Source organism: Idiotropiscis lumnitzeri, chromosome 16 (genome assembly GCF_059441095.1).
Source record: "Idiotropiscis lumnitzeri isolate Australia: NSW breed Sydney's pygmy pipehorse chromosome 16, RoL_Ilum_1.0, whole genome shotgun sequence".
In the NCBI taxonomy this organism is placed as follows: domain Eukaryota; kingdom Metazoa; phylum Chordata; class Actinopteri; order Syngnathiformes; family Syngnathidae; genus Idiotropiscis; species Idiotropiscis lumnitzeri.
The window spans coordinates 1,960,562-1,982,511 of NC_142406.1; the positions used below are offsets into that span (position 1 = coordinate 1,960,562).

At 46.2% G+C, this 21,950-nt stretch overlaps 1 protein-coding gene across 1 annotated transcript in view; it reads left to right on the plus strand.

Annotated features, from left to right (window-relative positions):
• The window catches only part of LOC148320831 (uncharacterized), a 229,492-nt gene extending 209,188 nt beyond the window's left edge, over window positions 1-20,304 (plus strand). The window contains exon 10 of the mRNA XM_088319436.1: window positions 20,149-20,304. Within this exon, the coding sequence (XP_088175562.1) occupies window positions 20,149-20,189 (41 nt within the window). The 3' untranslated portion in view covers window positions 20,190-20,304. The remainder of the gene's footprint in view (window positions 1-20,148) is intronic.
• Window positions 20,305-21,950: the final 1,646 nt, after the last annotated feature.

The following is a 21,950-nucleotide window of genomic DNA, read 5'->3' on the forward strand; positions in this document are numbered from 1 at the left end:
AGAAACAAACATCCATTCACGCTCACATTCATAATCAATCAGCCTGCCATGCATGTATTTGGAATGTGGGAGGAAACCGGAGTACCTGGAGGAAACCAACGCAGGCACGGGAAGAGCATGCAAACTCCACACAGGATGGCCGGAGCCGGGATTGAACCCACGACCGATGCTGTCTCTCACTGTGAGGCCATCGTGCTAACCAGTCGTCCACCGTGCCACCCTGGTCTTCTATCTCATCATAATAATCTAAGAGGTCTTTAACGAATTTGATGTCAATATGAATTGATCTTTTGTTTACAAAGCCCGATTGTGTTTCACGGATAATTAGTATTTAATTTCTTAAAGTCTGTCATTATATATGTATGTTTGTCGCTTGTAGTTATTATTTAGAAGTACAATGCTTTCATAGCTTTGGATTTTTGTCCAGTTTCGGGATTAGAGTGATCATACCTTGTTTCATTCTCGTTAATAGGATTAGATTATTGATTGTTTCCTTAAAAACTTGAAAAAGTATGTTCCTATGTGATTTCCAGAAGTGTCTGTAAAAGTTGCCAGCTAAGCCATCTGTCCCTGGTGAGCGGTCTAGTTTTAAACACATAAAATAGCCTTATCAACCCTTACGAAAAAGAAGTTTATCTAAGTATACTGCAAGTATACTTGTTTTATACTAAAACATAGGCAGTATACTTTAAGTGTACTTACAAATACTAGGTTTTATAAACTTCACAGAAGTATGCTTAAAAATACTTGGCTTGTACTGAAAAGTATACAGAAAAGTCCAAGATAAAATTTTACTTACATGGAAGCTTTAAGTATACTCGTTCCTTCTGTAAAGTACAACGACATTAATACTGCGACTTACATCTATATGAAAGCATATATTGTACTCTACCACAAAGTGCGAATACTTAGCCCTGTCCATATTGGTCGTTTCCGATTCATGTTTGCATTAACGTTAGAAGAACAAACATGTTTTTCACTATACTGAAAAGCAGTTGGCTTTAAGTTGTACATGTTGAACATTATAGTGCTGTAGTTTTCAGGTTTACAATTGCGCCGTAAATGTGCTCAACTGCATTCTTTATATACATTAAAAACACACAAAAAGATTCAGAAACATTTGACTTGACTTGATTAATCCAGGTTTTAGTCCCTTTCATAAGGATTTGGCAGTGGCGTCATATACACAGCATCATGTGTTTCAACAAGACATTTCAGGCCAGACAGCTGAAATTATTTCCATTCTTTTAACATCATATGTAGCGTCGGTTGAAATAATGAAGCTTTACTGGTGGTCCGAAGTTTCTCCTTTTATTCCTTTTGTCTCGTACACACAAAACCTCTTACACCTGGCGCTAAAAAATAAACAAACATGACGCCACGAGTTTCAATTCTCTCTATACATGCAAAGTGCACTTAATTAAACGCATATTCAAATCAGAAACATAAATCTGTAGACCGATAAACACAAATATTCACCTTATTGACACTTTCAACCGGGCTAAGTATCTTTAAATTATCAATCTTGTCGTCGGAGAATCCTTTTTTTCTTTCTTCCGAATCGTCTTGATACGGACTGTCAAACAGCATCCATTCAGTAGTTATCCACTTCCGTGTTCCTTCAAAGTAAAACTTCCGCCCAACAGGAAGTAAAAAAAAAAAGTCTGGTACAGTGAACCCTCGCTACTTCGCGCTTCACCTTTCGCTTCAGTGCTTCGCGGGTCTAAAAAATATTCGGGGGCATTGTAGTTTCGCCGAGCGGCACAAGGGGCGCTGGAGCGGTTGGTTAGACGGCCGGCGTGCGCCGAAGAGGAGAGTGGACGAAGAAGAGAGTGGACGAAGAAGAGCACGTTCCCCCGGGCACGATTTGGGACGACGTTTTGCGCGGTCCGGACCGTACCAGAGCTCCGGCTGGCGTGCGTGGCAGTTCAGCCGTAGAGGAGCACCTTCCCCGGGCACGGGCGGTGCCAAGCGGCCCCTAAGTTTAACCGAATGGAAGCTGCGGAGGAGGAGGGCGGGCGTGTCTCACAGTTAAGCCGAATAGGAGCACCTTCCGCCCGGGCACGAGCGCGGCGACATTTCGCTTCGCTCGGGACCGTGCGAGAGCTCCGGAGGAGACCGGCCGGCGTGCGTGGCAGTTAGCCTCGCGCTCCGCTCATGCCCGGGCGGAAATTGTTCCTCTTCGGCTGGTCAGTTATGAATGAATAAATAAATAAATGAAGAATGCCACCTTTCGTTTCACAAGGCACACCGGACGGCGTACCAGCAGGTAAAAGTCGAAGTAAAAATTAAAATAAATAATAAATAAATACAAAAAGAAGTAATTGAATAAATACAAAAATAATGGCTGGGGAATAAAAAAACAAGTTTTAATAATAATTAGTTTAGTTTTTTTGTTATAACATGAATTTCACTCTCTCTCTCTCTCTACCCGTATATATATATATATATATATATATTTTATTTTCTTTTTAAGCATTTTTGAAGGTGCGCCGCTACTTCGCACTTTTTTTTTTTTAAACATTTTTGAAGGTGCGCCGCTACTTCGCGGATTTTCAGTTTTCGCGGGTGGTCTCGGTCCCCATTAACCGCGATAACCGAGGGTTCACTGTAAATTCGCTAATAGGCCCATAGTCCTTTACACCATATATGAATGTACTTTTCACATTGATCTGTGAGTTTGTACATACTGGGTTAACTGATTTAGTAAGAGCCTCAACTAAAACGCAACATAGTTTGGCACATGAACAAAATGCAGAAAACGGATGTGAACATGCTTGTTTGAAAACAACCAGATCTTTGATGAAACAAAATGTGCCATCTTTCAAGCATATAGCACTATTGTACCTCTTCTTCAGTCTGTCATAGTTTTGACTGCGATATAAAACGCCATTGATCAAAAACCGGTTATAAAACCAGAAGCAGTTGTTTAGATTTGCACAAAAACCGAGTGGTCTAAGGCGCCGCGTTCAGGACCCAGTCTCCCCAGGAGGCCTGGGTTCGAATCTTGAATTTCCCCATTGTGGGACTAATAAAGGGAATATTATTATTATTATTATTATTAAAACATCTCCGATCTGATCCCAAATTATCGTGTCTTTTTGCAATGACGTCCTCGTGAGCCCTCCAGTGGCCAATTCGTAGTGTCTGCAGCTCTCAAGCCCATGTGCCAAATGTGCTTTATCATATTTGTTCTGTCTATGAGTAAGTGTGCGCTGTAAATGTGAGTGTTGGTCATGAAAATACTATGTGCGTGCGTTGTCTACAAAGGAAAATTCGACACAGTTTAAATAAGTAATATCAATCTAGCATATGAGAAATATGTGATAATCAGGAAATATCATCCAATCCAAGTCTATACTGTTCACGGTCCTTCTAGTCAAGTCAATTTTATTTGTATAGCCCTTAATCACAGACAGTATAAAAGGGCTTCTAGTTCCATTTGATAAATGCTTCTTGTTTAATCAATGTTTAACACCTGCCATTAATATGAACCTGCTTTTATTTCCTAATTGACATTCCGTCGCGTAAATGTTTAAAATAATAACACTAACCGTAATACAATACTTCAGTATGCAGTGTTTTTTTTCACCATCCTCTATCCCTTTGAACTTTCCTTCCATACATTTGATCAAATTTTCCTTGTAGTTGCAAAGGTTTAAGGTCATTGTCTGAGATTGTAGGACACAAAGCAATTGCAAGTTTGTCTTTTATCTTTTCTTCTTCAATAGTTTTTCTTTTTAAATTGCTCAGTATACAAAATTGAATATTGACGAATTTAATATGTCAAAAATTCCAATTTTTGGGTACTAAAGGAGTGGAAGAATTTAAACCTGGCTAGTTTTATTCGATGTCCTGCATCTTGTGTCACTGTTATTCTGTGTAATGCTGAGTGTGTGGCTGGTGAAGCTGAACAAAGAAAGTGAAAGAATGTGAAGGTTTGGGAGGTTTTAGGTTGGTGCCTGGCGCAGACAGACACCTCGAGCGGGAAGGGGTCGACAAGAAACTGGACCCTTCAACCACAAGCAGGAGGAGCCACCACTTGAAGAAAGACCAATAAGAGCAAGCTAAATTTAACTGCAGGATACACATAGCCAATAGAATCATGCCAGGATGCCTTTGTCTCTGTGCCATTTGCATATTGTATAGGATGAATCATTACTGGGCAACTCGGGTAGTACATTCGCTGGTGGCAAGAGAGGTGTAGAGTTGTATTGAGAGGGACCCGAGACCCAGGTGCCATGTAGAAAGTCTGTGTATTGGGAATAAACCCACTTGTGCGTGAAAATGCCGGCTTCCTGATACCTTTCTATTGCAGAACGAGCGCGCATATTGTTGGATGAGTGAGAGTTGGGTAAGGTCGCGAATTGGAGTCAGATTACTAATTTGAGTTTACATTGGGTTAAAGTTAAATTCTAACATTGATATAAAGCTAAATTCCAACAGTACATTACTCAAAGGATTCATTTTCAAGGGTGTTTTTTATAAGGTCCTCAATGCCTTGACAAAAATCGAAACACAGAGGATTTTACGGTATGCATTTTTTTCTGGCAGGTTTTGGGAGAGGCGTTACGTGAAGGTAATATTTCACATTTCGAAATTTGATTGCGTACATCATCAAAATTAACCAGTAATCTAGTCTGGACTTTGCTGAACCAGCTATATATTGTCTTTTATCTGGATTTCTTTGTCTGCCATGGGTCAATAAGATTTAAGAAGTCATAGTAATGGGACAATGTACAATTTAGGTGTAGAGAATTATACTTGCTGGGAAATCTGTCGAGCCATTCGTCTTTAACCATATTCCAGTCGCCTCCTAAAATAATGTTTTCTGATACTTCAACTCCAAATGAAATATGTATCACTTCTTTTATTTTAGAGAGGAGACTTATTTTGTGCTATGCTGCAATGACCATAAATATTCCCCAGATCATATCATCAGATATAGTAGTAATTATTTTGGCTTGATTATTGAATAGAATTGCTACACCAGCAGATGATGAAGTACCATGTGAAAAAAATATTTTGTCTCAAGATTAAGTTGTCCAAAAATGTTCATCTGTTTCATTCGAATGAGTTTCCTGGAGCAAAACAAATTGTGCTAGTTTGATTTTGCAGTATAGAAATAAGACCTTCCTTTTGATACTTTACCTTGGACATTGAGTATTAAACATTAATTGTTTCAAATGACATTTTAGTAACCTTGTCATTCACATCCACATTCACACACACACACCCACACACACCACATCATTAAAAATAAAAATTCATATCCTAAAAATTTGAAAGTTTGTGGATTCATTTTGGCGCTTCGCCTAGTCTCATGGGTTTCAGCTTTTATTTTTGATGGATAGTGAATAATACAGTTCAGCGCTTATTTAATTGACTCAATTAACTAACTATGCACCCTTATCAATCATTAGTGTACAAAACTTAACATTTAGTATGTTAATATAGTATCTGTAACTCAATTACCAGTTCCGTGTACAATTTCAATATTAAACAGCTATCTCAACAAAAAGGACAATCGGAAAAATGTTTATGCACAGTAAAACAGGTAAGCCATCTCTGGGTATTTTACAATTCAGTCTTCATGGGAAAACATTCAACAATTTGATTTTCTTGTTTAATACATAGTTCAGCACAGCAGGTGGCAGACGAGCACCTCAAAACGTCAGATGTCATCCGCCTACCACGAAAGAAGAATGTGATGGAGGTTCTCCCTCTTCTGTCGGTCAACCTGAGAATTATGTTCTTGAGGATAAAAGTTGGCGAGGGGGGGTTGTTTTCAGTCACTTGAATGTACGTAATGAGGGGATTCATTTTTTTAATTGGCTGTTGTTTGACATTATTTTAGTTTATTTTATTAATTGTGTCATTAAATGGCTGTGGGGGTTGGAGGGTCACCTTCGTGTGTGGGGGTGTGTGCGTGTGTGGGGGTGTGTGCGCGTGTATGTGTGTTTCAAGGTCTCGTGCAAGGCGAGTGGCTCAATCCCGATGTAAGGAGCTGCTTCCCCAGCCGCGGCTGAGAAAGCAGTGTAGATGGAACCCTTTAACCGCGGACACAGGAGATGCAGCGTTTAACAGGATGTTTATTAGAACACAGGTACTTACAATGCAAATTGGCGTGGAGGCGACGAAGGACAACATAAAGCGCTGGAGGGCAAATCCACTCCAGGGGGGAAACGATATCGACAACAAAAAGAGCTTGCAACGCAAGAAAGGAGAACGAGAACGGAAATCGCTTGCCGCAAAAGGGCAAGGGGAGTCAATCAGAAACGAGCGAAGGGATCCGACGAGAGCAGGGCGCGATGCGTAGTCAATGGGCGTAACGAGGGTCATAACAAGAGGTTCGAGAAATCAATACAAGGCGTGGTACGTGGCGTGAGCAATCGGAAGGAATAATCCGACACTGGGCCCTATCTTTACTAAAAACCCCCCGGAGGTCGTGGTAGACTCGGGGCACGTTATCGAGACAGATCACCTCGGGGGTTGAGGACCGGGGGCTCGGCCCCTCCTCCGCCGCGCGTAAGCAATTTGCGTGACAATGGGGGCTCCTGTTGTCGATAGACAACCGGTCCCAATCGATGACGGGTCGGTGGCGACGTAACCAGGGTAGACAGAGAACGATGGGGGCCGCTCTGGACGGCATAACAAAAAACGCCCGCCTCTCTACGTGGTTGCCTAGGACTCTTAACGTAAGTGGGGGGGTTACCTGCCTGATCTCCGCCTGGAGCTGCCCGTCGAGGTCACAGACCCTCTTGGGCTTCGCGAGAGTTTCTACCGTGCAACCTAACTTGGCGACCAACCCGGGGTCAATAAAGCAGTCGTCGGCGCCGGAGTCCACTAACGACTGGACGCTATACCGGGCGCCCGGAGCGATTACCTCTCCACTCAACTCAAGTCTCTTAGGTGCTTCGGGCTCCGTATCCCCCCGATCGGTAGGGAGATCGTCGGCGACCTCCCCCTGAGGGGAGGGAGGATCGGGTGGCACGGCGGACGACTTACAGAGTTCCTTGGGGGTTGCCGGCGGAGAGCCGCGTGGGGGGCGTGCCGGGCAGGAGGACACACGGTGACCAGACGCGCCGCAGTAGAAACACGATCCGGAACGCAGACGTCTTTGGCGCTCCGTCGAATCCAGCCGGCCCCCTCCCAGCTGCGTCGGCGGGGCGAAAGGCGGCGACCGGATGACGCGCCGCCTCGGTGCGCGGCTGCTCAGCTCCCCTCTCCCGGCGTCTCTCTCGCAGGCGATTGTCCAAGCGGATTGCCAAGGAGATGAGCTCCTCCAGGGAGGAGGAGTCCTCGCGAACGGCGAGCTCGTCCTTCAGGGCCGTATTGAGTCCGCGGCGGAACAAAGTCCGTAAGGCAACGTCATTAAATACGCTCTCCGCCGCGCAAATGCGGAAGGCGATCGAGTAGTCAGCAACGGATCGGCTGCCCTGGGTGCAGTCGAGGAGTTCCCCCCCCGCCGCCCTCCCCTGAACTGGGTGGTGGAAAACCCGCTCGAATTCCTCCAGGAAAGCGGGAAAGGAGGAACGAAGATCGGACCGGGCATTGCTCACGGCCACGGCCCAGGCGCTGGCTTGGCCGGTCAACAGGCTCATCATGAATGCCACCTTGGCGCTGTCGTGAGCATAGGTGATTGGTTGCTGATCGAAGATCAGACGGCACTGGTGAATAAATTGCGCGCAAGTGCCGGGCTCCCCTCCGTAGCGAGGGGGGTGTGGTAAATTTGGCTCCCGTCCGAAAAAGGCGGTTGGGGAGGCTCCGGCCGCGAGAACCGTCGGATCGGGGGTTTCGCCGGTCCGCGGCAGGAGGCTGCCAAGGTGGGTGTCGAGAATCTCGAGGCGGTGGGACAGCTGGCCGACGACGCTGCGGAGCTCCGCGAGTTCCGCCGACTGCTGCCCCACCATCTCTCCTTGACTGGCCAAGGCTCTATACACTCTCGCTGCGTCCGCAGGGTCCATGGTGGTCGGATTATTCTGTAAGGAGCTGCTTCCCCAGCCGCGGCTGAGAAAGCAGTGTAGATGGAACCCTTTAACCGCGGACACAGGAGATGCAGCGTTTAACAGGATGTTTATTAGAACACAGGTACTTACAATGCAAATTGGCGTGGAGCCGACGAAGGACAACATAAAGCGCTGGAGGGCAAATCCACTCCAGGGGGGAAACGATATCGACAACAAAAAGAGCTTGCAACGCAAGAAAGGAGAACGAGAACGGAAATCGCTTGCCGCAAAAGGGCAAGGGGAGTCAATCAGAAACGAGCGAAGGGATCCGACGAGAGCAGGGCGCGATGCGTAGTCAATGGGCGTAACGAGGGTCATAACAAGAGGTTCGAGAAATCAATACAAGGCGTGGTACGTGGCGTGAGCAATCGGAAGGAATAATCCGACACTGACTAGCTTAAATACAGGGCGGCAATCAAGACATGACAGGATACAGCTGAGTGACCGGTGGGGGTGCCTCTCCGGCCGTGAAAGCATGGCATGATGAAAATGCCGGGAGACACGCCCACGGGTCAGCTGAGAAAACAAAAACAGAGACCGAAAAACACGTGGCGAGACAGAGACGGATCATGACACCCGATACCCACACTACACTCTCATGACGTATGTACGGCGTACAAGTGTTTGAGAGCACAGCCAAAGCATATTGCCGACAATTCTTTTAGGATTTGACCAACATACCATGAAACTGGCGATGTTCGGTGGAATTCTTGCGTCGGTGACGAAAAAATGAGTCTCTACAAGTGTACATATCAAATTATTACATAATTTATCAGTTGTATGTGTGTAATTTCGATTAATGTTTAAAGTCACTTACGTGTTATGTCACATTTTTGAAAATGAAAATATACAACAAAAACGCTCTTTAAAAAATTAAAACCAATGTAGGGAATTTAATTTCAGATACACTTGCGAGGCCATTTTTAAGGCGGACCTTTCAAGAGAAGCTAGGTCGTCCAACACTCACTCAGTAGTGTGTAAGTGTGTTTCTGTATATTATTTCTCCAGCTGTTGTGAAATTATGGTGTTCTGAGGGGTGTTTATTCAAGTCAGACTAAGTAGGACTTCACTGAAGGCCTGCGTGTGAAATGCATGGCCCGTCACTGTATCTGAAACTACTTTTTATGTTTACAAAACTAAAACCACCTATAATTTTCGGGAATATGTCCTCCGTTTTTGCCATGGGCTATTAATTGAATATACCAGCATTTGGGATTAATTTCAAAAGTATTAATTTCGATATGACTGCGTGGCTCTGAGCCGGAAGAAGATGTCGGGCAATCGTCTGGGAGTTGTAATCCTCCAAACTAATTGAATCCATAAAACAGATGTGTGTTTGTGTGTATGTTTGTTTTCATACATTGCAGGGACATTTGACCTGAATACACGCAACACTGCAAGGACAATTTGAATTACGAGGACGCAACCCATGTCCTCGTAATTCGGACAATGCTATCATGTTTCTAAGGGTGTAGAATGCTCAAATTCCAAATTTTAGCCAATGTCCCTTTAAACCACAATAACATGAATGTTGTGTATTATTGTGTGAGAAAACGCCCCTGTAGGCAGGACCTTGTATTGCACCCCCTACTTAATAATTCACACAGTCTATATTTCACAGCTTTTGATTGGCCGATGGTCATAATGCTGTCCGTTCACTCCTCCAAGATGCTGCTCCAGGTGGTTGACAGGATGAAGGCTCCCCGGGGGGCGTGACTTGACATTTTTTTTGACAGGTAAGTCACGCCCTCATGGAACATCAGCTGATAAAGACGAGTAACAAGACACCATCATGCGACACCCTGAAGAAGGCGAAAGACTCGCCGAAACATGTCAGGTAAACAAATCTAACCGAAAACAACATCGCACTGCAATTTCCAAGCTGAGCTGTAATTTTGTCTATTCATTTAAAGTTCAATTGCCTTTGCTGTTTTAAATAATAATAATTGAAATGTTCTAAATAATGACTAGGTGTAATCAATATGGACAAAATTCGAGGACTTCTGCACTCATGATTTGGTAAAATGCTGCATTTGTTTTTACTTAAATCTGAACTCTTTTAATGAAAACATTGTAGTCTATCAGTGTATATTTACACCTCATTTCTACCGGCGTTTAGTAGAGCTGTGCTGTGACACATGCAATATATTTTATTTAGTTTTGTATTGTATTTACTACATAGGCTCTCATGGTACACTGAACGACTGAAATTTAACTGCTAAACAAATCTGCACCAAGTAATTATACACCGGATAGTTTAACCTGTAATTCCCGCCTTATGACTTTCTTTAGGTCTTCATCTTCAGCAAGATATGTCAGCAATGAGGCCACAAGGAACTAAGGTTAAACCCAAAGAAGAGGTAGCATATTTTTCATCCTTGGGCAAGGACAAGGATAGGTTCCTCATAAAATATATAAATTCATTTTAAGGTGAGGATTGGCAATCACTTCTTTAGTTTGAGCCTTGTTTTCACCATTGTTTTAATTGAATGATTCTAATTCATCCTAATTCTTTCCCTTGTAAGGTCGAGGAGTGTTCAGTTGCTGCCGCTTTCAGAAGGGAGACTTTCTTATTGAATATCGAGGTGAAGTTATAAGCAAACAGGAACGTGAAAACAGACTGAGACTCTACCATGATGCCCTGAAGGTTTTCATGTTTGAATTTTGCTACAATGGAAAAATACTATGGTATGTTTATATGGCGTGTTGTCAAATTTAATTTACAGTATTTTATTTTTGTCATGACCCGTGTCGGTCAGGTCAGTGTTTTTGTTATTGTTTTTGTCACCTTCCTGCCATGTGCACTTTTGTTTATGTTTGTCAGCTGAGTAGGGCGTTTCCCCTCAGCACTCTGTCTCACCAGACACGCACCTGTTCCCCGTTATCATTAGCGCACCTGACTCCCATCTGCTCCCCTAATCATGGACTATTTAAGCACCCCTTGCCGACAGCTCAGCGTCGGAACATTCCTCCTGCTACGCCCGTTACGGACTCTCTCGACCACCCTCCTTCTCTCTCTCGTTTTGTCTCTAGCCCCATGCTCTAGCCCCATGCTCTGGCCCCATGCTCTGGCCCCATGCTCTGGCCCCATGCTCTAGCCCCATGCTCTTGCCCCATGCTCTTGCCCCATGCTCAAGCTCACGGTCCCTAGCGTTTGTCACGATCCTCGTCACTTGTCCTTTTCGTTCTGTTAGGTCACGTTTTGTCTGTCTTTGTTACTTTTCACCCTGCCACGTTAGTTTGTCCACGCCACGTTGTTTCCACGCCACGTTGTTTGTCCTCGTTGTTAAGTGTAATAAATTCCCTTTAAGTTTACCCGTTCCCTGCTTCCTCGCTTTCTGGGTCCACCCCCTCTTCGCCGAACGGCGAACCGTGACAGAATGTTCCGACCCCATCCGGACCCAGCGGGAAGCTCTCGGCGGCGTCGCCGTCGGCGCCGCTCAGACTACTCCCCTCCGCCTGCCGACCAACCCCGTGTCCTCCACGTAGGTTCCATTTTTCGTTCCACATCGGTCTCACCCTTTTTGTTTCACGATCACGATAATGAGTACCCCTCCGTCACGCACCCTCCCGTGCAATTCAACTCGGAGTTAGACGACGACTCCGAGTCGGAATTCGCGGATGACTCTCCCTCTGACGATGAGTTGTGGGCACCCCTCCGGGTTGACCCTTTCTCCCCCATTGCCACAGCGAGCCCTTACTGGGGCACCCGGTTGGCCTTCCGGGCACCCCCACGTAGCGGTCAACGATGGCGCCTCAGTGGGGGTTCGGCTACTCTCCAGAGTACCACGCGCGCCTCACTCCCCGAGTCGCGCAAGTCACAGCCACGTCGTTCACCTAGTCACGTTCCCGTCGCGCCTCACGGTTCACGTACACCTCGCTCCCCATCGGTTTCAGCACCTGGTCACGTTCCCGTTTCGTCTCATAGCTCACGTTTACCAGCACCCCTAGTCTCGGTCCCTCGCGTCTCCCATTCCCCTGATCCCCTATGGCGGCAGGCGGATAGGGATCAGGTTCCCCGTCTCGGCTGCGCCCGGCCCGCTTGCTGCGCCCGGCCCACCGCAGCCTCCCCGTCAGCGGCACAGACCATGCCGCCTCCATGTCAGCGGCGGCAGACCACGCCGCCTCCTCGCCAGCTGCTGAGCCCCGTCCCGGCTCCCCGCCAGCTGCTGAGCCCCGTCCCGGCTCCCCGCCAGCTGCTGAGCCCCGTCCCGGCTCCCCGCCAGCTGCTGAGCCCCGTCCCGGCTCCCCGCCAGCTGCTGAGCCCCGTCCCGGCTCCCCGCCAGCTGCTGAGCCCCGTCCCGGCTCCCCGTCAGCTGCTGAGTCCCGTTCCGGCTCCTCGCCAGCTGCTGAGTTCCGTTCCGGCGCTTCAAGTCCCTGTTCCGGCGGCGCATGTCCCGCGTCCGCCCCAAGTCCACGTTCAGGCGGAGCACATTGTGCGTCCGTCCCAAGTCCACGTTCAGGCGGAGCAGACCCTGCGTCCGCCCCAAGTCCACGTTCAGGCGGAGCACATTGTGCGTCCGCCCCAAGTCCACGTTCAGGCGGAGCACATTGTGCGTCCGTCCCAAGCTCACGTTCAGGCGGAGCACGTTGTGCGTCCGTCCCCAGGTCACGTTCAGGCGGAGCACGTTGTGCATCCGTCCCAAGCTCGCGTTCAGGCGGAGCACGTTGTGCGTCCGTCCCCAGGTCACGTTCAGGCGGAGCACGTTGTGCGTCCGTCCCCAGGTCACGTTCAGGCGGAGCACGTTGTGCGTCCGTCCCCAGGTCACGTTCAGGCGGAGCACGTTGTGCGTCCGTCCCCAGGTCACGTTCAGGCGGAGCACGCTTTGCTTCCGCCCCAAGCTCACTTTTCGGCAGAGCACGGCCCGCAGCCATCACTCCGCAGCCGCTCCCGGTTCCGGTGCCCGCGATGGACGACGGTCCACCGCCGCGTCTCGCCTTAGTCTCGGCGACGCACGACGACCCACCATCGCGCCCCGCTCTTGTCTCGGCGGCATCCGACAACCCGTCGCCACTGCTCGTCTTGGTCCCGGCAGCGCCTGACGACCCACGGCCGCTCCTGGTTCCTGCTTTGGCGGCGTTCGACGATCTGCCGTTACTCCAAGTTCCGGTCCCGGCGGTGCCTGATGATCCGTCGCCACTCCACGTTCCTGTCTTGGCGGGGTTCGACGACCAGCCGCCGCTCCACGTTCCTGTCTCGGCGGGGCTCGACGACCAGCCGCCGCTCCACGTTCCCGTCTCGGCGGGGCTCGACGACCAGCCGCCGCTCCACGTTCCCGTCTCGGCGGGGCTCGACGACCAGCCGCCGCTCCACGTTCCCGTCTCGTCGACGCTCGACGACCAGCCGCCGATCCACGTTCCGGTCTCGTCGACACTCGACGACCAGCCGCCGCTCCACGTTCCTGTCTCGGCGGGGTTCGACGACCAGCCGCCGCTCCACGTTCCTGACTCGGGTGCGCCCGGACGTCCGCCTGAATGGCCACGGGTGGACTCATGGATCTGGCCTCCCGGACGTCCGCCCGAAGGGCCTCGATGGGACTCGCTGGTCTGGCCTCCTGGACATCCGCCAGACCCGTCTCGTTCGCGGATCTTGGTCCCACCTCCCGGCCCCTTCCGCCCACCCTCGTTTTTGGACATTTTTTCTTTTTTTATGTTTAAGTGTTTGGGACGTCTGGAATCCGTCCCTTAATGGGGGGGTACTGTCATGACCCGTGTCGGTCAGGTCAGTGTTTTTGTTATTGTTTTTGTCACCTTCCTGCCATGTGCACTTTTGTTTATGTTTGTCAGCTGAGTAGGGCGTTTCCCCTCAGCACTCTGTCTCACCAGCCACGCACCTGTTCCCCGTTATCATTAGCGCACCTGACTCCCATCTGCTCCCCTAATCATGGACTATTTAAGCACCCCTTGCCGACAGCTCAGCGTCGGAACATTCCTCCTGCTACGCCCGTTACAGACTCTCTCGACCACCCTCCTTCTCTCTCTCGTTTTGTCTCTAGCCCCATGCTCATGCCCCATGCTCAAGCTCACGGTCCCTAGCGTTTTTCACGATCCTCGTCACTTGTCCTTTTCGTTCTGTTAGGTCACGTTTTGTCTGTCTTCGTTACTTTGCACCCTGCCACGTTAGTTTGTCCATGCCACGTTGTTTGTCCTCGTTAAGTGTAATAAATTCCCTTTAAGTTTACCCTTTCCCTGCTTCCTCGCTTTCTGGGTCCACCCCCTCTTCGCCGAACGGCGAACCGTGACAATTTTTGTAGTTTTTTTTGTGAGTCACCCTCAAAAATGATAAAAACCTGGTACTTTATATAGTGGTAGTACTACATTGTAAAATATAAGTCAACTTTAGTTGACAAAAAAAAAAAAAACTCCTCTCGTAAAAAGTGTGACTTGGACATTTTTGATTTCAGTAACATATTTGTTTGAGTGTTCAGTACTCAAACTCAAAAACATTTCATTACCATAGTTAATGACAAGCATGCAGCATTCTAAATACATTTGACTACGGTAAGTTATATGGGTTCTGAACTGTGGAAAGTAAATTTCATTTAATGTTCAGAAGCTTTGATTTCTTATATTCTCTTTTGGATGGATGAGTAAAACTAAAGTCAACTTCACTTTTTATCTGCCCCCACACACAGCACAGGAGAGATTAAATACAGACGGTGACGACAAGGCAAATCCATTATGTGTGTTGTTTTAAAATATCGATCCATGCCACCAGGCTATCAATTATTTATTGCGACAGAGTTCGCAAGATAGCTTAGCGCCGAGCGCTCAAGCAGCGGTGAAAGAAGACGCACCACAACGCTTTTTTTTTTTTTTTATGACCCAGCTTTGACAATCTCGAAAACGCGTCTGAGGTCGCGATTTCATACCTAAAATGATCAATTGTTAAGCCCTAAACTGCAATGCGATCCCTGTCTCTCTGTGCTCTGTAAGAGGAGCGTTTCCCGACCATGGTTAGGCGGCAAGCAGGAACGGTTTAACACAACACGCACCTACCACTATCGCCAATACCATTATGATCGAGTACAATCATATGCATCGCCGAGTCATCTCGTGCATGGCATTGCCGTAGTGAGAGAATGGCTTTGGTTAACATGGTTTTGCCAATCGATTCTTCACATCGATACATATTTTGAGCAGTTTATATCGATGTTAAATTGAGTTTCGATGACTCTTTACATCCCTGGTGGAGAGCCAACAGGTATGAACAGAATTGTTGTATTTCAATCAATACGTCTCTAGACATAATATAAGATGTTGACTACGTCAGCCATTTAGCAGACACTCTCAGACTGGAACACACAAACAGCTGATGCTATCATGACGAAGAGGTTCGTCTACGTCTCCCAGCTGGCCTGGGAACGCCTCGGCATCCCTCCGGCAGAGCTGGAAGATGTGGCTGGGGAGCGGGAAGTCTGGGCTTCCCTGCTGAAGCTGCTGCCTCCGCGACCCCAGATAAGCGGCGGATAATGGATGGATGGATGATTCAAAATCATTCAATTTCATTCACTATGATTCAAATTCATTCAACCCCATTCAACATTTCAGTGTCATTCAGGATTTTTCAAAAACATTCAGTGTCATTCAAAATAATTCCCCCCCAAAAAATCCAGCTTTTCTGCCTTCACACGCAATTTCTTCGGGAATCGCATTTTCTCGTTGTGTGAAGGCGGAGGTTTCGGTCCGACGCCCGCGTTAAGTTGGGTGCGAGCCGATCAATGCTGCAAATGAAAATTTCAAACATCTTACTGGGACAAGTAAGACTGAAACAGAAAAGCCCAAAAATCAGTGTGATAAGTTCGGTTGACTTGAGAAGGATGTGTGAGAGTAAACAACGGCGAGAGGGAGCGGTGGACTGCGGACTCATCGACAGAGTGAATGAAGGGCAGAGACGGTGGTGGATTTTTTTTAATTTTTATTGTGATATAGTGCTTGTAAATCTCAGATACATGATATCCAAAGAATGAAATATGGCAGTAAGTAAAGCAATACAGAGTGAGATTTAAATGATTAAAAGTTGTCATGGGTTCCAGTTGGTTTGAGATTTTGAGATGAGATTTGGAGTGAAGATGGTTTAGCGCAGGGGTCTTCAATCCTGTTCCTCGAGGGCCGGTGTCCTGCCCGTTTTCCACCTCTCCCTGGTGGAACACACCTGAGCGATCGTTATCTAGCTTCTGCAGACCTTGCTGATTATCTGATCATTTGAATCAGCTGTGTTGCAGCAGGGAGAGATGGAAAACCTGCAGGACACCGGCCCTCGAGGAACAGGATTGAGGACCCCTGGTTTAGCGTGTGAACTAGAAGGTGAGTGGCAGAAGAGCATTGGGAGGAGTGAGAGAGAGGGAATTAAGGAGGTCCAACAGTCGGTCGGTGGAAGGTCGCAGGAAGGCAAGTCGGCGAAAGTGACGTCGAGGGAAGAGAGAGTGGTTAGATTTGTAACTTTTTTTTAACATTTTAAACGTACCGATCGTTGGCATGGGATGAGAACAGAAAACTGACAAGGTAAGTGAGCCATTGTTAAACAGATCTTTTTTTGTAATGACAGTAAATGTAATTTTACTCTCTTCTGCTTTTAACAGGTCTTTGTTCTGGAGAAAATAAAACCACAGCAACGTCTCAAAGGGCCTCATTGGCATCGGACTTCATTGACAAATATTAACATCCCTTGTTTCTAACCCCTGGGAGGACGAGGGGAAAAAACAAGCAAAAAAAATACACCTTAGCTGCTCACACCGCAATGGAGGTCACGGGTATGTGTGTACCTAACTATTGTACCTAGATCCTTGGGAGGATTTTGACTCACCGGTCCCGTGTCTGCCTTTTCTCCGCCATCAGATTCGGCAAACGGGCGCACAAAAGAGTACAACGTGGAACACTGACCCCGAAAACCAGGGTGGCAACCGTGCAGACAAAGAAGAGATGGAAGCTCGGTCACCCTGCTACGAGGTCTCGATGAGACGTGGCCGCTTTCGCCTGACGAAGGAAGAACTTGCTGCCGAGTTTCCGAGGTCCGCGGCACTAGTGTTCTCCTTCGGCTCAAGTAAAGTCTGTTCTCTATTCTCTTGGGACCATTTCTATTTATTGAAGGGAAAAGGTAGGTAGCTCATCATTAAACGGCTCCTTTCTTTTTTGTAAAGCCAGTAAATGTTAGAATTTTACTGTCCTATACTTTTAACAGGTCCTTCATTCTGGAGAAAGATCGGAGGTAACGGGTATGTGAGTTTGTGTCCCTCATTGATCTATTTTCTATTGTATTAGTGTGACATATTCATTAATTGTGAAGCGATTTAAGAAAAAAAAATGATCATGATTTTTTTAATATATTGTGAGTCACAGCAAAACCTGTCTCAGCACCGCCTAAATTTTGACTCGCTGATCCTGTATTATGCTCTTCTCTCAACCAAAAGATTTGGAGGACAGGCGCCAAAACACTTGTCAGGGAACACTGAATCCAAAACCAGGGTGGCAACCGTGCGGTCTTTCCCTTCTCGCCGAATTGAACTTTGGCAGGAAACGTCCGTAATTTAACACTTTGTCAGCTTTTGTCCTCACCACCTACTTTATTTTTTTGTTAGAACATTCTTCACGTGGCCCGCGGCTCCGCATCCTCCGTTCGTCTGGACGTGGAAGAGATGAAAGCTCGGTCACCCCAGTATGAGCTCTCCATGAGACGTGGCTGTGCTTGCTGATGAAGGAAGGTCTTGCTGATGCGTTTGGAAGGTCCATGGCACTAATGTTCTCCTAAGAGTCAAGTTAAGCCTGTTCTCTGTTCTCTTCAGACTGTATCTATTGATTGAAAGGAAAAGGGAAGTTGGTCATCCTGTAATTTCCTTTTCTCTCCAAAAAGACTCGTAGAATATGCGCCTCACCACTTATTTATTTCCGTTAGTACGTTCTCCACGGCCCCTGTTCGTCGAGACAAAGAACAGTCGGAAGCTCAGTCGCCCTCGTGAGAAAGCGCGATGAAACCTGCTTTGCTTGCCCGACGACGGAAGGACTTCCTGACCTGTTTAGAAGGCTCATGACATGTTCTCCCAAGGATCAAATAGTCTGTTTTCTGTTCTCTTCAGACCATTTTCTATTTTTTGTCAAGTCTTCTAAAACAATCCCCGTACGGTTCTCTGTACAGCTAGATTGTCTAAATTAATGCCATTATTAGTGATGATGATTCTTAGAAAGGTTGCAGTGTGAACGATTTTTGAAGACTTTAGTGGATGCAACAGCCATTTATTTATTTTACATCTAATTTGTGCGGTCGACAGTCTTGTTGGAGTGTGATCAACCTCCATTTGTTGGTGATTATGCAAACATTTTCCATCATAAATGGCAATAAAAATGATCTGCTCCAGGATCAAACCATTGTCAGTGCGACAGGCAAGGTAACATTTACATTCCTTACTGTCATTTAGGTGCAATGATGTTAACTTCACATTCTTTTTGAGATAGAATTGCCCACTCTGGTTGGTGACGTCATAAAGCTGTGGATCCTATCGCAGACCAATCGCAGCAGTTTGTGTTCTCTCCCTGGGAAGTGGTTTGAACATTAAAATTTTGTCCAAGTGAGCGGCGAAACTGTTTGACCTGAAAGATTCTTTTTCATTTAAATTTTTTTACACTTGCTTTGATACATCTGTTTGTTTATTAATTCAAGTTTTTCATCATTTCGGAAGTTGAGGGAACTTAGTTTGATGAAATGCTGTCTCTCCACTGTACGATTGCTCAAAATAATGATTTTAATGGCGTGTGCATGCACATTTTTCTTCACCGCTCCTCCTCACATTTGAAACGTGAAACCTTATGCTGCCATTTCGACCTAACAACTGCCAGCCAAAAAATGTTCATTAGTTTTTATAGCAAAAAAAGCAAATATTATTGATCAAAATTCCTACTGAGTTTTGAACCGATTACACAAGTATTCAATATTTGCACTGATGGTGGTAACTGTCTTCATTTTGGATTTTTTTTTTCATCTTATGTATGAATGCTTTTTCCATTTAGCTTAAAAAAAAATTCCAACAATTTTTATTGTATTTTTTTTTTATTTATGTAAAATTCAGCTCAGGGCCATAATTGTCAAAATGTGTTAATAATAATGTCTCACTTTTTGAACATACTGTCCCATATGTATGACAAAGTATCAGTGTCAACATTTGCTAATAATCCTCAAGAAACCACTGCCATGCAACAGCCGGTCCCAAGATGCGGAAAGAAAGGAATCCAAACTATTTTGACCCCATTGACTTTGATTCTACCTTTTGTTGAAATACTGTATTTTTGTGGGTAATGACATTTCTTTTATTTATTTTTTTGTGTGTGTATTTTTCCTTCTTGTTTGTATTATTGTTTTTCATTTGTAAATGTATGATTGAAGTTGCAACAGATATTTTGTATTGTGAGTTATACCTTAATCTGATGTTTTTTTTTTGGAGCAACAGTACATAACTCCTTGTAAAATATGCTATATGAATAAAGTAGCGCTGTCTTTTATTGTACTCGGGGGGCGCAACTGCAACTAGTATGTTGAGTTTATCAGCAAACTGTAAAGAAAATAATTAGTATCAAAAAATGAATTGTCAAAAAAATACCACACATTTAAGTGTCTTTAAAACATAAAAACGTGTTTCCATTAATTGTTAATTGCCGTCAGCCGTGGGTATGCGTAATTGCCGTCAGCCGTGGGTATGCGTCAAGGGCTATATAAATGTGAGAAACTTGCCGTTGGTCTATTCTACTTGACTGTCGGTAGGTGCTGGCGTTTTTCATTCTGATGACAAGGTTGGATGGTTAATTAGTTTAGACGTACCCCAGGGTATATGCACGTCTGCTTTTATTTTATTTTTAACATGAAAATGTTTTTAATGTAACAAAAATAAATAAATTTCATCACTTCAAAAAGGAATTGTAAAAATGAAAATGGGTTATTCATTTAACCTAACATGTTGACTCAAACGAATAACCCACAAGACAACCAGTTGAAGTTTATTTTACTAAACATTTTTGTTTCGTTATCCACTTGACCCGAAAATGTTTGGTTAGCAACCTTTTTACATTTTATCCATGTTGCCATATTTTTTATCTAACTGATATTGTGGTGTAGGTCTAAATTTTTCCCTTAATTTTCCCCCCGTTTCTCCAGCATGGAACAAATCTTCACCACGAAGATTGCTGCACCGCTGAGGGCGAAGGTGGTGGCCATGAGCGCCACTACCGCATACCGAAATTGGACTCTCAAAGAGGATGGGACGATGGCGGCTGGGTCCACTTTCAAAAACGTGAACGTGGCCCTCAGTGATGGAAAAACGCACTGCCGCATGGTGCTTTTTGAAGCTCTGGCCTCTGAGGTTTCCGAGGGCCAGAGCTTCTTATTAAAAAAATATACTGTTGGGAGGGATGAGCGGGTCCACCTCTCCCCCCCAGACACTGAATTATTTCGTTGTGCGGACGTAACAGTGTCTGGGGAGTTGGGGGAGGAGGCCGCCCGGCTCATCCTTCCCATTGCCAGGACAGTCCACATCCGGGACGTTCCCCAGGAGGACGGGGTCCTGGTACACATCGAAGGCGTCATCACTGAAGTAATGTATCACACTTGCACCGTCTCAGTGTGTGCGTGATAAAATTGTTTAATCCTTTTGTTTCTCCCTTAGATCCGAGCCATCAGGATGGTGAGGGTGCGAGGCCAGCTCGTGCCCATGGGCGTCATCCTCCTCCAAAAAGTGAATATTTTGCGTTTGACCTCAACTATTGTAATCTAAATATGCTGCAGCGGGCAATTCTCATTGTACGTTTTGTATTACAGGACGGGGCGTCGGCAAAGGTGGTGCGTTGGAGGGAGGCGAATCTCTTTGTCGTTTACGTGGGCCAAAGGGTGAAGGTGACCCACCTTGTGGGCAAGCCTTCACCCTATGGCTTCTCCCTCCAAACGACCAACTCCACCGAGATCAAAGTAAGTAGGCTATTACAAAATGTGTAGAAAAAAATCAACTAGATTGAAATATTTCCATTGACAGACTTTAATATCTATTCACCACCCGTTTTCTGAATTTCTTAATTTTACGTTGGAAAGGTGAACCGTGATTACCTGGACACCTGTTATTTTCAATCGACAGCGAGTGTCAAACGGGCACGTTTGTGTTGCTCTCGGGTGTGATAGTAGAAGTCATGAAAATAAAACTGTTCATCCTACGTCTGTTCATAAAGTGTTCTTTTACACAGGAATTGGAAGATACCCCCTTCCTGGTGGTGGGCTACAGACTTCGGGGGACCTGGTGGAAATCATAGACGGGGACGACAATACAAGATCACTCCCTCTCGCCACCTGGAGGGAGCGATTCCCCGAGGACCCCCTCGTCCCCCAAGAGGGATTTTTTTTGTAATTACAGTGGAACCTCGGTTCTCGACCATAATCCGTTCCTGAACCCTGTTCGAAAAGCGAATTGTTCGAACACCGAAACCATTCCTTTGCTACTTGCACTGACTTTCTTTGGAGGCATGATTAGGGGCTAAAACACTTCGTACACCGATATAAAACGCAGCATGTCCGCACGCGACAACAGTTGGTCATAAAGAGAGAAAGAGAGTGATCTACACCCGTACGCCGCTCAGCCCCCACCCTCGCGTGCGCACTCACGCGTCATACCGGCGTTCGAACTCAGAGGTTTGTTCGAACTGCGAAGCAAGAATTTCTCTTTTTTTTTTGTTTGAACTCCGATTTGTTCGACCTCAGAGTCGTTCGAGAACCGAGGTTCCACTGTATTTATTTAATGCTTAAAAAAATAAAACTTTTTATTTCCATATTGTGTCTTAACTTGATTTCTTTATTTAATCTGGTTTAACAAGATTCAGCATGCACACGCATACTCATCACCCCGTTCATACTCACTCCTTCCGCGGTCCCACGCAACGCACACGCACGCTAACCACTTGCACACCATTTCCTTT